Raw genomic sequence first — 17,606 nt, forward strand, 5'->3', positions numbered from 1 at the left:
TTTAGTGTAACCAGTAAGGAAGCAGGATAGGAACATGACATTTGTCATCAGTATACAAAAATGTGAAGCATAGCTTGGTAACCTCCCAAACTTATTAATAGTGGCCCAACAAAAAAGCAGAAGAAGCCTGTAAGAAGATTGAAGACTATTCTATTAGTTATTCCAAATTGAAAATATACAGGGATATAGAAAAAAATAGTATAAAATAAACTGAGGAAAAACAAAAATCTGATGTCAGAGAAATATGTTGATTCCCACATGGCTGACTGGGACATCTAGAAGCTTTTTAAGTACTGCACAGTTCTTATCATGTTGAGCTAATTTGGATGGCACCAGTAGTCCAAGGCCTCAGTTTCATGTTACAAGTACACACAGAGGGCCATCCATTAATGCCATAAAGTTTGCTACCTTCCATGCCACTTCTTTTAATTCATCATAATCCCAGCAGCATTGAACAGGTGAGTTCTGTTCCAGTCTCCTCTGCACTGACCTGCTTAGTTCTCATCCAGTCTGTCTCAAACATAATCTGCTTCTCAGGTTTACATCTTAGTATCTTTGCATCTTGTTTCTAATGCTTTTCCTCTTCAATCTATCTGGCCTTTCATCCCAATTGTACCCATGTCCTTCCTCTCTGATCCAGCACTTCTCCTCTTTGCCTCTCACTTCTGCAGCATCTTTCCTCAAATACTGAATACGTCTTCTATGTGGTATCAAAATCCCCCACCAGCCATTAAGAAGAAGAGCAGGAAAAAACTACTCTGCTGCTGTGACTATGTTGTGGACCATACTTAGTTCAGACAGAATCCTGGAAGAGCTTAACTGTCAAAACTTCAAACAGCTCTCTGCTCAGTATATTCAAACTGACAATCTTCAGAGACTTGTGACTTAAAGAAATCTTGAGATTTGCACAGGCATGCCCCAAAACATATCCTTTCTGACAAAGCAGTGCTCTTACTCCAAAGCAAGGAGGCTGTTAGACTCCTCAGTAAAACAGATGTAAGGGTTTTAACAGACAGAGCAACTTCCTTTATTTCATCTGGTTTTTGATTGAAACTTTACGGAAACTGTAGTGAGTTTTCACTAAAAAGTCAGAATTTATTCTGAGACAAATCCTTTGTCTGCCCTGCAGACAAAATCACCCTTATCACATTGTATTGGATTGTATTAATCAAAGTTGCAGGAAATTTAAAGTAATGGTGCTGTACCTGAGCCTTCTAGAAATTAATATGGTTTCTGCTTCAGAGTAATAGTGTGATTTTATAGGAGCATCTTTTTACAAGTCCAAGCTGCGTATCTGACTAACTTTTCTGATTTGTTGCCGGAGTAGAAAATATGTAGAAAAACAAACCCAAGGCCAAGCTGCCGACAGACAACTTCTGCATCTGCATCATCCCACTGGTCATCACAGACAGTCCCCCACTGGCCAGCATGGTAGACTTCTACTCTTCCTTCATGAGCGTTGTTTCCACCAGCCAGCCGGATCGGAGTAAAGACAGGGGCTGTGATCAAACACAGAGCATAGGAAAAGGTAATTTCTTTCTGATAGTAAAGAAAAAAGAAGGTGGCTTAATAGTTTCTGTGACATTGCACAAGAACCACACTTCATTTGTTCTCATTAGATGGAATACCTGAAGTTAAACTTAGAAATAAGTACCCCTAAGTTCTGCTCTCAGTAGCTGAAAAATACACAGGCAAATGACCATGCTGATCTCAAGTTACTGGAGTGTCAAAGCGTTTACAGATACTTAGATCTGTAAGGCCAAATACTGAAGTCATTCAGTAGAACTGCATTTCTAGTAAAAGCAAAATTGGCTCTATATAGGCTTGATTTCAGAGGGTAAGATATTAAATAAGAGGCAAAAAATCGTTCATTGCCACAGAAGTAGAAATGAATCCTTCTGTTTTATCATTACCTTGGTAATTCCAATCAGAGCAATGAAATCTCATTGACTCTGAAGTCTTACTCTTAACTGTGCAACTATTGGTCCATTCCTGTTCTTGAGAGACAGTTTGAGTTTTGGTCATTTCAGATCACTAGCCCTTTTCTGGTCCAGCGAGAAATTGTCTTGAAAGCTTCACTTCTGCATAAAACTATAATAATGGAAACAGCTTAAAACCTAATAAAAAAAGTAATTGCTCTAGTGTTTAAAAGGTGATTTTAAAGTTTCACCATATCTAACATCTGCATTATTTAAAATGTGATTAATTTTTGTGTAAGCCTCCCAACCAATTAATGCTACTATTTCATCTATTTCTTGGCTTAAAAAAAGAAAACTGAGGACATTTCTCCAATTTCATCTTGCTATTTCACTAGAATGAAATCTGGGTTTTCTAGTTATTTTAAAATGCTAGTTGCAGTAGAACCTGCAAAACTTGAGCTTCATCTAGTCTGCTGAAACTCAGGATCAGTTTAATTCATTTCATATATCCTGAAGTCTAAATTACTGAAAAACTTCCTTTCAGCATGACTGAAACAGGAAGCAGCCCTTTAATACATTCATCTAAGCAACACTTGTGCCCTGTTACAGGACAAGGGGCAATGGATTCAAACGCGAGCACAGGAAGTTCCACCTCAACATGAGGAAGAACTTCTTTACTGTGAGGGTTACAGAGCACTGGAACAGGCCCCCCAGAGAGGTGGTGGAGTCACCTTCTCTGGAGACTTTCAAGAGCTGTCTGGATGTCTTTCTGAGTGATCTGCCCTAGTTTTGGTCCTGCTGTGGCAGGGGGCTGGATTCAGTGATCTCCGGAGATCCCTTCCAACCCCTAATATTCTATGATTCTGTGAACACAAAGTTTCCTGGTGAAAATGTCTATAAGCAGAAGGAAAACTTTATATTCTAAAAGTATAATTTGCAGATTTATCTTTTCCAGTTTCTTTAGGCAAAAGTATTTCTCCTGCTTTGGCCCTTCAGCTTGTCTCCTAGCTTAGAAAGATTTTCCCTTCCCTCTACACTCTTGTTTTTTAAATGAAGATGAAAATAATTTTTAAAAAGTAATTTATCAACATATTCTTCACAAATAGTGGAGCTTTATGATAAAAACCCATTTTGAATGTAACTAGGAGAGGAAAGGCAGCACAGACCTGGCTGGAGCCATAGATGTTTTGGATACCACTGAAGAGATTACTGTTGCCAGCTCCTCAGCACTGCCAGCCTAGCCTTCCCCAGGGTCAGCAATATCATGAATCTCAAGGCATAACTGCCCATTTAGTTGCCATTTATTATGCTCATGACAATAATCTGAAATATCTTTAAAACATGAATAATACCTTTTTTCCTAGCAATAGCATTTTGACTTGTGTGAGTGATGTGTTGAGGTAGCAATGTTCAGCTAGGAAGTTTTGGACCTGTTTTAAATATACGCATAATAGGGCAAAAGGTTTGCAGATCACTGTGCAGTGTCATCTATGTTCACACTAAGAAATGTCACTCCAACATTACTGTACCAAAGCAGAAGGCATAACCTGTTTATGATATTGCTGCTCCTCCCTGTTGTTCAAGAAAGATAACAAACTGGCAGGTAGCTTATGTAGCTCCTAAACCTCTGAGTAAATAAATTAATAAATAGATTTTTTTTTTTAAGTTTTTTTAAAATGTGGGGAGAAACAATCCTACTTGTATAGCCAGAGATTCTTCTTCACCCTTTCTTACAACCTACATCTCAAAGCAACAATTTGCTTGTTGATTATGGAAAGGTAAAAGGTGGTTCAGCTAATTGCAACTTGCATGGCATAGAGTGGTTTGAAATAGTGATGCGATGATTAAATCTGTTCAGTTTCCTGTTTCAAGAAGTCTTAATATTTTTTTCTAATTTAATAATGAGTACTTATTACTACTTCTATTTAAATAAGGAGTTAACCAAACCATGTAATTTTTTTTTTACCCAGGGAAGAGCTACATGTGACAGCAGCTGCCATTTTTTGAGGACACGTTCCATCCTGCCAGATGTCTTTTTCACACAACAGTATATTTTCTTCATCACCACGACAACGCACTTCACTCCAGTAAACAGGAATAAGGCCCAGTCCAGAAAATGGTATGTGTTTTGCTGTACCTTTTTCACTGTAAGAAGAGTAACCAGGATAGGATATTAGAGTGGGAGAAGGGGAAGTGGAACATTTTCTCCTATCTAAATCTTGGAGTAGAAAAGAAAGGGCTTTCTTCAGCAGTGTAAATTCATCACATTTTCATACAGTTCAACATTGTCTTCTGCACAAAGAAAAGTAACAGATGTGACCCAGTTCTCACCATTTTGTTATGGGATATTTTAGTACAATGGCCTGAGTTGTGCAGGGCCAGCTACATTCCTGTTCTCCCAGTACTTAACTACAAAAATCAACAGAGAGGCCACAGTCTATAGGTGAATCTACAGTACTATCCTACTGCAGTCGTATTTCCAGTAGAGGTAATGCTAAGGGGCCTTTCACGCTTATCCTCTCCTTTACTCTGTTAATACATCTAAGTGCTTTGCCCATACACATCATATAATACAGTTGTGACCATGGGGCAGTGAAACCAGCTGATCCCCTGTTTAGATCCGGCCCGTGTCTGTTGTTTTCTATTATATATATATTTTTATATATATATATACACCAAGTCTACAGTGACAAATATTGAGCCATCTTTTCTTCTCTATAATGCTCAACAAAATTAAATTAAAAAAAAGCCCAAATAGTGTAAAGTCAAAGGGACAGACAGATGGAGTGCCTGAAAAGCACCAGTAATACCTACTGAGTTCACCTTCTGGTATATAGATCCCAATTTCTGCCAAACACTCATGATAACAATAACTTTCAACTACTGTTTGCTTGGGGCTTTTTGGCATGGATTCAGATTTAAGCCATTTGAGTTGGAAAGACAAAACCATTCACCTGCATCACTGAACTACTTTTGCTGATAGCTGTCATGTTCAACTGAAATGTTTAGCATAAGGAAGGCAAAAAGAACTTACATGAAAAAGAAGAAAGGAAACATTGCACGTAGACAGCTGAAGTCATAAGCAAAATCACAGCCTCCAGATGGCTGAATTTTTATCTTACCTAATCCTCATATTTTTATAAATTGGCATTGTGTGTCCAGAATAGTATGGAACATTATAAAACAGCTTAGGTTTAGTTCTGGCTAGCAGTCTTAAAAAGTAAAATAATCATTAGGAATCTCACAGTGCAAGTATGCTATAAAAGCCCCTTACTCCTGGTAGCAAAGAATATTGCTACTTTGATATGGGACTGAAATAAATGTTAAAAAGGCAATAAAGCCAGCCATACCTTGTGGCTTATTGAGAATGTGCAAACCAAATGGAGTGCTCAGGGAGGGTATTCAAGTAATTTGGTTGTCTAACTTGAGCAGCATTTCTTTTTTGGAAGCTGAAATTAATTTTATTTTTAAAACTCCATTTTCGTATGGACATTTTCTTCCTTACCTCATTTTCATCTTGTTATTGCAATTGCAGCATCACGAGAGGCATTATCTGGAGTTGAATGACCAAATTATGTTAAAGGGGCCTGTTGAGTAACTCCTTTCTGACAGCAGTGGGAAGTGGTGGTCAATGAGGACAATGCAGAGACTTTCAACCTGTCCAGTATTACTACAACTCTGTAAAATGTTTCCATGCAAATGTAAATCTGCAAAACTTGTCTAGTTTTTGGGGTTTTACAATGCAATTGAAGGAAGTGAGAGATTCTGGGAAGAGCAACTTGAGCATTCAACAAGTTTCAAACAAAAAAACAATCATCAAACACAAAAAGCCTTCAGGATTTGCAAACTATATTGTCCTTTGTGCTGAAACATCATTAAAATAAGTTACCTGATTTTTACTCAGACTGAAACTTACCTGAGTGCAAGCTGTCGACATACAACTGTTGCATCATTATTGTCCCAATGGCTCCCACAGATTGTTCCCCAGATTCCATTCAAATACACCTCCACTCTACCTTCAAATTCATTCTTGCCACCCTGGAGTCTCACTGACCCTAGATAAAAATAAATTAAAAAAATAAAGCCTTACCATTCTCAATTAATGTAACCCATACAAAAGACTCCAAACCTGATTTCCTCTCTGTAGAGAGAGTTCCAGTTTCATGTATTACCATCTTTGTGCTCTTTGGGTGAGCTGCTTCTAAGAAGCTCTCTGTCATATCCAACACTCTTATACAGAGAGATACAGAAGGAGATAGCCTTGTTTTTACATGAGGAAAATACTTGGCTTCTTCTGCTAAAATTAGATCACATTTCTGATCTTTCTGATGTTACAACTTAAAGATCTAACAACAAAAAAATGTATAGACTACACATAATTACGTACATGTGGTACCCAAATGTGCTCTACCCAAATGAGCAAATAGTATATATAGAGAATGCTACACTTTTATCTGCCACATAGTTCCATCCAACTTAAAAGAATCAGAAAACAACCACATGGATTGCGTAGCTGTTTGCTCTGATCCTTGTAACATTATGGATGTTATGGATGTTAGCAGTTTATTTTTGCCAAAGAATGCATTTGTTCATATTTTGTTCATATGTCTTCTCAGACAGAAAAATACTGGATGTAGTTCTATTAATTCATAGAGGTCTTTTCCAAATTCTCAGACAAAACAAGCTAAAAAATGAGTAATAGTCTAAAAGAAGTGGAAAAAACATGCTTCTTGAGAGCTACAGAACACAGGAATCCAAGAAAATTAATAGATTTTGTATTTTTATATTAAAATAGTTCTACTTGACTGTCAGATGCATCTGCTGTTAAAGATCTGCTTGTGGCTTGGATGTGCACATGCTTCACTAGATAAAAAAAACTGGTTGGATGGCCAGGTCCAAAGAGTTGTGTTCAATGGAGTTAAATCCAGTTGGTGGCTGATGACGAGTGGTGTTCCCCAGGGCTCAGTGCTGGGGCCACTTCTGTTTAACATCTTTATTGATGACTTGGCTGAGGGCATAGAGTGCACGCTCAGTGAGTTTGCAGATGACAGTAAGCTGGGTGGGAGTGTCAGTCTCCTTGAGGGCAGGGAGGTTTTGCAGAGGGATCGAGATAGGCTTGACTGTTGGGCCAAGGCCAATGTTATGAGTGAGTTTCAATAAGGCCAAATATTGGGTCCTGCACTTTGGCCACAACAACCTCCAGCGGTGATACAGGCCTGGGGAGGAGTGGCTGGAGAGCTGCCCAGCAGAGAGGGACCTGAGGGTGCTGATAGACAGCTGGCTGAACGTGAGCCAGCAGGGTGCCCAGGTGGCCAAGAAGGCCAACACCATCCTGGTCTGCATCAGGAACAGTGTGACCAGCATGGCCAGGGAGGTGATCCTGCCCCTCTATTTGGCCTTGGTGAGGCTGCATCTCAAGTACGGTGCGCAGTTTTGGGCACCACAGTATAAGAAGGACATTGAGGTGCTGGAGGGTGCAGAGAAAGGCAACTAGGCTGATTAGGGGTCTTGAGAACCAGCCTTACGAGGAGAGGCTGAGTGAGCTGGGGCTGTTCAGCCTGGAGAAGAGGAGGCTGAGGGGAGACCTCATCACCCTCTACAACTACCTGATAGGAGGTTGCAGTGAGGCAGGTGTTGGCCTCTTCTCCCTAGTGACCAGTGATAGGACAAGAGGAAATGGGGTCAAGCTGCACCCGGGGAGGTTCAGGCTGGATATTAGAAAAAATTTCTTCACTGAAAGAGTGGTGAGGCATTGGAACAGGCTGCCTGGAGAGATGGTGTGGCACCATCCCTGGAGATGTTCAAAAAAAGAGGTAGAGATAGTGTTTCATAAGATGGTTTAGTGGTTAGGGATTGTAGACTGGATGGTTGGACTTGATGATCTTTAAAAGTCTTTTCCAACCTTGACAATTCGCACAATTCAATGATTCTATGATAGCCAAGAGCCACTGGTAACGGTGGGAAAGAGCTGGCCATAGGTATTACTGCAGAAGCAGAAAAAGTCATTAACAAAAGCAGTAATTCAATGAGAAAGAACACATTTCTCTTAAATTATCAAACATAGCCTAATTGTATGCATTAGTATTGCCTGAAATCTCCAGTTAATCCATCTGCCTCTGTTTTATGATCAACTTGAAATCATCATCATCCACTTTGCAGGGTCTTTAGCATTGGGGGGAAACAGTCAGTGTTTGTGCCTGCATTTCATTGTATATGTCTTCATGTATGTGGAAATAATAAGAAGTAGATCCACTTTTTCTTCTTAGCTTTCACTCAGGTTGTGTCCTGGTTTTGATACAGTTCAGTATATTTTATAAAACCACAAAGCTAAATGACTGCCAAATAACTTGAGGAATTAATTAACCTCAAACTTGGATTTGTGTTCCTTTTTGTCTCCTATTTAATTTCTCAGCAGTAGCTTACTGTGCAGTAATTTACAAACAAAATTGATTCTTATGTGATGGAGTGAGCTATCATTCTGAATAGAGGATTATTAATGGGTTAATTATAACAAGACTGTAGACATGTTGCACATTGTTTATCTGTCGTTATAATTTTTCTGTTTGTGTTTTTCTGTCACATAAAGACAGTCTGGAATTTTGTTTATTTCTGCTCTTCACCAGACTTTTGTATAGACTATTACTTTCACTTGAAACATCAACTGCAGTCATAGCAAAGTGATTCCTGACATACCAGAAAGCAATTTTGAACATGTCATATCCAAAAATAAGTTTATTTTTGTACATGATTGCTTACAGTCCTGCATGACACTTACTGAAATCAATACAGTGCTTCCTGAGTACACATTACACAATATTTTATTCAAATATTTCAGTAAGGGAATACTGGAAGAATAAAACTCTCTTCTAAAGTCTCCATGGCAGAATTTGGCTTGCTTCTCTTTCCATATTTACAGAATTCCCAACGACAACAGTGGAAGAATTTATTAGCATACACAGAACAAAAGATAGCACAAGAGAGAACTTTTGCACATTAGAAACTCTTTTCCCAACAATTAAAAATTAAAGAAATCTAAAATCCTTTGCATCTCTAGTAGAAGCCTCTGGAGAGAAATTTGAAAAGCACGTAGTTCTCACTGTGGACACATACCACTAAACAAAGAAAACAGCCTTTCCCTCACCACCCACTCCCCTAAAGAATCCTGGGTAACGTCTGATCCCTGTTGAAGTAGGAAAACACACCACTGGTATCAGTTGGTAAGAAAGGGAAAATGACTGGAAGGGACAGTGCCTTTTTTCCGTGTGCCTTTGGTAAAAGACACATGAAAACAATAAATGAGGGATTTAAAAACAAATTCATCTAATATCTCAACTAAAAGTATTTTGTTTTGTTTTTTTCCAGTAGATCTACAGCTGTGTATAGAAACACCAATGATTTCTGAAGGGTAGTAACATTCATATAGACCTTTGTTCATTTCACAAGACAATCCAATAAAGAACCAGCTTGTATCTTACAGAAGACATCCAAGATGATTGTTAAAGGTAATTTTGTAACAAATTGAAAATATTATTGATTTTCACCTGATATATTAATCTAGAAAGAAATAAAAATAAAACCTATGTTTACATATGACTAATATTAAACCTTTGATTATGCCTGCTGTTTAATAGAGTTAACTGAGTATATGGTATAATAATTCTAACATGCTGGTTGCAACAAGTCATTACTCTCCTCATAGGACAGTATTGATTTTTACAACTGTGATTAACCTAAACCATCCATGGCAAAATACAACATTCTCTACCCAAGCAAAACAATAAGTAAAACAGATTTTTAAAGGAAAAGTCAGAATTGAAAACCCTCTGAAAGGCTAATATATCTAACATATTTTTCTAAGTCCAGTCAAAGTGCTTGTAGCTCAGTCTTTCAGCACTGTATCCAACAAGAGTAAAATGATAGTCTTTTTCATTTCATAGGTACTTTGAAGTATGTATCAACCTGTATCATATGACAAGTCATAATTATGTAGCAAACAAATAAAAGTGCAGACTAATAAGAAAATTATTGCTCTGTTGTTTACTCAAAATGTTGTGGTGTTCAGATCCCTGTAGTTATTTTACTGGATCAGGAGATAGATTAGTAACAGTAACACGGATACCTCATAAAATATAACAGAGCTTTAAAAAAAAAAGACTTCCATGTCACTATGTTATTTTTTCTTTCCAGTAGCTAAAACTCTTAAATTGATCTGTAGGAATTGCAACCAACAGTATCTTCCATAATGTATCTTTATGCTGTATTACTAAGTATCTATTTATTACTCATGACTCAATATTTGTTATTATAAATGTGTTAATCTCTTATTTGCAAGATAATTAGTGCTTGCATTGTTAAAATAACCAGGAAACACTCTTTCACTTCATAGGCAGCCAGAAATAGCATTATTAAAAGCATACTGGTTAATTCTTAGTTTCACTGATTAAGTCTTCCACTGTTGCATTGTAACACCTCAAGCCCATACTGCACCTCAACATGTCTGTGTGCCCAAGGGGCTTCCTTCCATGCTTGCCTTAAGGCACAAGAAGCTCTGGAGAAGAGCATTTGAATTACATCTTAGAAAACAGATCCAGCTTAAGCATATGCATTGGAGGCTCTAGGTTTCTGGAGTCATAGATGTGGTAGCATCTCCATTTTTTAAGCTATGAGTTTTCAGCTCTTTCAGTCACTGAAGAAAACTAAATGTGTTTGGAGTAGAGCTAATGCAGTGGTATCTACTCTGTCTTTTATGCAGTGCTCTGAGGAAACTCATGTTCTCTCCCCTCTCCCTATCTTGACATCAAGTCTCAACTTAAAGTGCTTGTGAAACCTTCACTACCTTGACAGCAGGGAACAGGGATGCTGACCATGGCTCTCAATGCCCTTCTTAGCACTGGTCAGGAAAAAGGATGAGAGGTGAACTGACCCCACGAGAGTTAGAAACAAGGCCACAGGAGCACAAAGCAGGTCTACTAGGCAGCTATGGGACACATACTGTTGTCTTATGATGGACTTAATTCAGCCCTATATTGGAAGAATACAAATTGAGTGTCTTGACAGAAACTCAGAAAATATGTATGCTTTTCTTCTAATGATGTTCTAGCTGAGGTATACTGATGGTTAATGCACGTTGTTTACATACAGTCTGGTAATTATAGTTGCCCTGGTATCTGCCCAAGTCAGAATCTTTGCAATCTGCTATCACTGTTTAAAAGAGATTAAGTTATACTTGCAAATGTGAGGAAGTAAGGGTATCCAGTGGGTGCTGCTGAGACTTGCTCTGCAACACCTGCTGTATGGGCTCAAGATGAGACACACCGGAAGAGGGAGAGGAAAACCTCTCAGCCAACTTTTAATTAACTCCAAAAAGCAGAAGAGCTTCAAAGAAATTGTGCTGTTGTGCTTGACCTCTTTTCCTATACCATTTTCACATCCAGAGATGCTGGGTAGCTTCAAACCCTATTTTATTTTCTACATTTCACTGAGAACAAGCATCATTATTGTATGTGACTGAATTGCAAATAGAATGGGAATCACTTCTGCTGTATGTGTAAGTGCTGCAGCAGTGAGGTTTATGGTGTTGGCTAAAGGTGTGCCAGCAGTTTCTTCACAAACACTTGTGTCTAAAGCTCTGTAATTTGGCCGTAAGTGTAGAATTAGAAAAGAGGAATCAGAAGTAGAGGTTGCCTGTGCCTTTCACCCTGGTGCTGGGTGCTCTGAAATTGCAGGTTTAAAGCAGAGCAAAAAAGTATTTTGAATTTTGGAAATCTGTAAAAACAACAAGTGTTTTTATTTCTGCTTTCATTTCCAAGGTGTTCCAGCATGGGGTACTGCCACAGAAAGATCCTGCACTGATAATTCAGCTCTGTTGCTGTGGAGTCAATTAGGTAAGTCCAAATTGACATTATATGTGTGGGTCTTCCATTTTGATACTAGCTGTATATCCATGTAACTACATTATAACTACATTATAACTACATTATATATATAGTGGAGGATTCATGATACTTGTAAAAAAGTCTATCCCAGTTTCAGAATGAAACTAATTCATTGGTTCACATGAGGTACTTGTAAAAAGCTACCTGTAGTATAGGTCAAATTTAATACCAGTTCAAATCAATGGAAACTTTTCTTCTCTCCCAGGATCAGGCCTGGTTTAAATGAAATACATTAATCCTGTTGACTTCAGCAAAACTATGGATGACACTCACTGCAATCAATAAATGCTGTTGTCTATCACTTTCCTGAGCACTGCTTCTTAGTCTTACAATTATAATCATTTTCTCCTGTTACTGTAATATTGAAAAAAGGTGCATCCATCAGAGCTACTTTAAGAACTATATTGAGAACTTTGGTAGGTAGCAGTATTGCATACTCAAGGATTTTTATTTTAGAAGTTTCATAAATATTGTATGTATTGAGTATGTAATGTGCTGAATTGGTTCCTCTGCAGCAGTTAGAGTCATTATGTCAAAGATCGGTGGTTTAAGGCTCTGAAAAATAAAACTTAAGTGCTAGGAATATAACAGGCTCCAAGGGACTGCAGTTGTCTTATGTGGTACAGAGCTGCAGAAAATGAGAGGTCTGATGCTATGCAGCTTTAATAGGAATAGGTCCCAAAGAGCTGCTTCTTAGAAGGAAAATAGACATTCATGCTTAATTTTTCTTAATTTTTTTTCTTTAACTCTATGCTATTAAAAAAACCAAACAAACTCAAAAGAACTTTATCAACTGCCTGGACTGTAGTGTAATAGGTAGGAGAATAATCTAATGTTTAGACTATAAGCCTGAGGCTTGATTCTTCTCTCAAAAAAAATTAGTGAAGTATTATTTGATTTGCATTGCACCTGTGATAGAAGCAATGTAAATTGATAGACTCCACAATCTGGCCATTCTGGAAATGTGTATTTTATTTCCAGTTCTTACACTGATTGATAGTGTGACCTCTGGCAAAGACACTTACCCTCTCTTGTATTGTTTCCCCTTTGTGAAATAACGAAAAATAGATACACGCTTTATTCAAAGAGCTTTAAATTAGATCTGTAACAACACAGCATGAACAACGTATCGTGCAAAATACTGCTAGCACATACCACATAAACACTGTGCATCTAGGCACTGAAGAAGGCCTACTGAAGTAGGAAGGAAATTAAACACCAAAATCTACTACTTGAAACTGTAAAACTGATTTTAGACTAGTACTATATAGTATAATTGCAAAGGAGCTTTTTAAAAAATTTTCATCATTAATAATTAAATGTAAAGCAGTTTAATATGTAGACATGCACAAGGTTTAGTCAATTAACTCTGCAGATAAGTCTTAATATTTAAGCTAGAAAAGCCAGGGGAAAGTTATGGCTTTGAACATGGCATGGTATTTAGTTATTTCAGGTGCCTAACAACTGAGTATAGGCTTCTGTAGAACATGTACTAAAGCAACAGATTCAGTGATCTTATCTCTGAATAGTCTGTCCTTTAGCTATAAGCTGCATCATAACATTGCCTTACTTGAATTTGTTTGCTTCTTGTAAGAAAATAACATACATCAGGACAAATATTATAATAATGTTTCTTTCTAGGCAAGTGGCTTGATTTATTTCCATGTTCCACCTTAAGGCATCTCACACACTCTCTAATTCTTTCATATCACATCCACAAAGGCTTCTGCCCTGTTGATGTTGCTGAGAGTTTACCAGAGTCCAATAGAAGCAGACAATCTTTCCATTAGAAAGCATTGGCTATTTTTCAGTAGCTATGTCCTTCCTCTTAACAGGGGCTAACCTGGATTTCCTTTTTCTGGAGGAAAAAAAAAAAATAATAAAAAAAATAAAAGCAGCATTCTGAAAAGACTGAAGAAACACAGCTAAACCCAAGCCATGTGATATTTTTGGCATTGTTTTACTTAAATCACATTGGTGCTGAACTTACAGGGGATTCTGGAGTTTACTTTAGTCAGGGCAAAATTGGGTTCTTAGCAATAAAATGCCACAGTCTTCTTCACTGTAGCATTCTTGAGCAAGTCCTCACAAAGTATTTTGGGAACCAGACTGAAGAATTATGAAAAAAGCTATAAATATGATGGACTAAATCAAAGGAGCAACTGTGAGACCCTTTCCCAAACTGAGACCAGTTAAAGGGCATGAAGTCTTCTGGATTTATTTAAATCTGTGTCTAGTTATCTGTTTTCTCCTCTGTGGCATCAGTCGCCTGGTATTCTTTCCAGGGAAACATCTGTAATGCATAACATCATTCTATCTTCTTGACTTGTAACACAGCTTTAGAAGCTGTGGGGGTTTTTAATGCATAAATTAACAATGTGAACCTTGGTGCCTCCATATGCTCTTCATGTGATATTTTATACCAATATGTATAATCATCACATTGTTCACATTCTCATATTTTTTTCACACATATTAAATGAATACTGAATGAAGCAAAATCAACTTCCACAAGAACAAAAGTATTAATGATAACATGAATTATTAACTTCTTTGCTGACCTTGTGATATTACAAAATACATAAAAGAAAGGGCAACAAAGAAGGTTTTTTTTTAGTTTTGTTGCAACAATTATGGTTGGTCATTTTTAGTATAGGTATAGATAGGAAATCATTCTTATTTAGGTAGGAGATGTTGCCAGTGTGATGCAGGAGGAAATGTGAAGTCATTCAAAACCAGACTGTACATAAATATAGTTAACTCAGTGGAGAGGTTCCAAAACTGATGAAATGTAAAACTGGTCAACTGCTCAAGGGCTGAACGCTGAAACTGCTGTTCAGTCCTTAAGCACTGAGAACTTCCACGGAAGTCAGTGAGAGCTTGGCCAGGAGTGTGTGAGGGGGAAGCAGAAGTCTCTTGGCTGGCTTCACAGATGTGCTCAAGCACCAGTGCTAACTTGCAAACCCCATTATCCCAATATTGGGGGGGAGGGAGAGGAGGGAGTAGAAAGAAAGAGACACTATGAACTGTTCGCGTTTAGAGCAAGGCATCCTTTTGCTTTTCCTGGTGCCACTTAACTTCTGTAGAGCAAGTGCTTCCCAGAGAAGTGCTTCTGATTACAGAAAGGGGAAAGCGAGTCGTGGCTAACTGAGCCTACTGAATACTTACAGCACGGCTTCTTAGCGCAATTATTTATATTAAAATAGCGTCGGAATAAAACCAGTCTTTCCGATTCATCAGCTGATGCGAAAGTTTAAACTCTCCTCTCCTTTAGCTGTCACTTTGACAAAAGCTCTCCGTCCCCGTTCCCTGAGCCCTGGCAGCGACGGGGAACGGGACGGAGCTAACGCCGCCGTCCGGCTTAGGCTCTCGGTCCCGCCGCGCCGCGGGGCACCCTCCGCCCCAGCGGCCGCTCGCCCCCGCCCGCCGCCCCGCGCCGCCGCCCCGCTCACCTCGCTCACCTCGTTCGCAGTCGGCGCGGCCCCGCTCCGCGCGGTCCCTGCCGCCCCCGCGGGTGCACCCCGGCCGCCCGCCGCCGGGCAGGGCGCAGTAGCTGCGGCGGCCCCGCGGCGCCCGGCCCGCCGCCCCCCGCCGCGGGATGGCAGGCGCCGCCGGTGGCCAGAGGCGCTGGGCTGCGGGGAAGCCCCCGGTGGGGCAGCCGGCGGGGGGCGGCGGCGGCGGCGGCGGGGCCGGGGCGGGGGGCTGCGGGTGGCGAGCGGCCAGGAGGCTGGTCTGCCCCAGCCCGCGGGCTGCGGGGATCGTCCCTATCACCAGCGCCACCACGAAGCCGGCGAATGTCATGGTGCCAGTCCCGGCGGCTCGGATCCATCTCCCTCTCTCATCGCGCCCGGGATGCGAAGGGGGAAGGCGGGGCCGCGGCGTCCCACTAATCCCCCAAGCTGCACACCCCTGCCGCCCTCCCCCGCTCCCCTGCCTGCGGGGGCAGGGCGAGCGGGGCGCGGAGAGGCGCGCAGCTCGCTGCGGCTACCTGCCGCAGCTTTCCCCAGCGCCGGGAGGAGAAGGGCGGCCGTCCGGCCCCGGGCAGCAGCCGCTCCGGCAGCCCCGGCCAGGATTTGGCCAAAGACGTGTATCCACGTCGGAGCCCGGCCTCGGGCCACCTCCCCGCGCCCTCCCTGGCCGCCCCCGCGGTCCCGCCGCAGCCCCGTAGGCTCACCCCCACCCCGGTTCTCTCTTGCACTTGAGACTCCCCTACTAGCCTGCCTTCTCTGTCCTCACCCCCGCGGCTGTGTCTCCCCCGACCCCCTCCGACAGCCTGACAAGGGGCAGAAGGAGCCCTGGCAAAGTCTGGCCTGGGGCGGGGGTGCGCAGCTTCGGAGAGGGAGGGACATAGCGGACCCACAAGGCGGCTGGGGAGGAGGAGGGATGGAGAGAGCCCCAGACGTGTCTGCGGGAAACAAAGGGGCTGGAAACAAATACCGTGAAGAGAAATGTCTTCGAGGGTTTAGCTTTATCCCAGCCCCATGTGCTCTGAATAGTAATCTACTTATTCCCAAGCGCTGGGGAGTTCCGCATGACCTGATCATTTCTGATTTCCTTTTTCTACCAGGATGGCTGTCAGGTAGTTTTGCCTCTTTGTCTCATATTGTTCACTTGTTAGTTTGAGCTAGTTATTATTTTTTAATTTTCCACCGTTTTTAATCTGTGCTCTTCATAATCTGTGACATCCAACTCTGCCTAGTTGAATGCAAACCCTTATTTGGTAATACATATGTAGTGCAAGTCTGTAGATTCACCTCTCCATAGAATCTTTTTTCTGCTCTAATATTTTGGGAAAGAAGTGTAGTTCAGGTTTCTGGGTGAGTGCATCACCTTGCATTGTGACTAGAGTCTAAAAGAGAAAGAGGGAGTGTGCTTTCTGCTTTTCACATGGAATCCTACATATCTCCAGTAAACAGTGGCCTTCCTTCAGCAGCCTCCAAACAGTTCAAAAGGTGAAAAAATGCAATTTTACCAATTTAAGCTTTTGTTTGTAAGAACAAAAGAAGCCCCTGTGTTTAAGGAAAAGCAAGGCTTACAGTGTTCGGGACTACCTGTATCATTTTAGTTCTGATCATCTCTGATTCATTTATTAATGTGACATTAGTTAGTATCTTAATTACTCACAAAGTTAGAGAATACTCTGCTGTGGTTTCTACAGCAACATGGTAACTATGCTATCACGTTTGCACTTCTTGTGTATGTAAGCACCACAGATTGTTCTTTCTTTCTGTTTTTTCCTCTGAGGGTATGTATATGCATTAGTTTAGAAACTGTCAGGACTGGTAAGAGTTTAATTTGGTTTTGAAATATTTTAATATATACAAGATGTTAGCCTGAAAGCAACTCATTATGGCAATTTTTAAATTGTCTGAAAATACGTTGCTGTCATGACAAGTTGGTTGCTTTAATCCTTTGGAAGAACAGGTTAAAAGCAAGCTTAGCCTAGCTGGTTAAGGCTTCCTTCATTGCCTAGTAAACACTTTCTGGCATCACAGTAACAGCAATGTTTCATCTTCCATGACCTAAGCTCTTTTTCCCCCCTCTAGCCTGGAAGAGGAAGGGGTCACACAGGAGGAAGAGAACAGATGAGTATGATGAATCTTGCAAAACACTCCAGGCAAAGCTCTGAGCCAGGTACTTATTAATGTATTCTGATTTTCTTTGTCTCCCCTAGGTGTGTGGGCCAGTGGGAGTCTTACATGCAGTGAACTCTCTTTGCCTATGTAGGGTAGAGGCATTTGTGCTTGAGGTT

At 40.5% G+C, this 17,606-nt stretch overlaps 1 protein-coding gene across 1 annotated transcript in view; it reads right to left on the minus strand.

Moving 5' to 3' along the window:
• Positions 1-15,850, minus strand: part of PRSS12 (serine protease 12) — a 46,049-nt gene extending 30,199 nt beyond the window's left edge. Inside the window, exons 1-4 of the mRNA XM_051619430.1 lie at positions 15,316-15,850; positions 5,836-5,974; positions 3,886-4,064; positions 1,349-1,499 (exon numbers count right to left, since the gene is read on the minus strand). Coding sequence (XP_051475390.1) covers positions 1,349-1,499; positions 3,886-4,064; positions 5,836-5,974; positions 15,316-15,655 — 809 coding nt within the window. The 5' untranslated portion in view covers positions 15,656-15,850. The remainder of the gene's footprint in view (positions 1-1,348; positions 1,500-3,885; positions 4,065-5,835; positions 5,975-15,315) is intronic.
• Positions 15,851-17,606: the final 1,756 nt, after the last annotated feature.

This window comes from Apus apus, chromosome 4 (genome assembly GCF_020740795.1).
Source record: "Apus apus isolate bApuApu2 chromosome 4, bApuApu2.pri.cur, whole genome shotgun sequence".
Classification (NCBI taxonomy): domain Eukaryota; kingdom Metazoa; phylum Chordata; class Aves; order Apodiformes; family Apodidae; genus Apus; species Apus apus.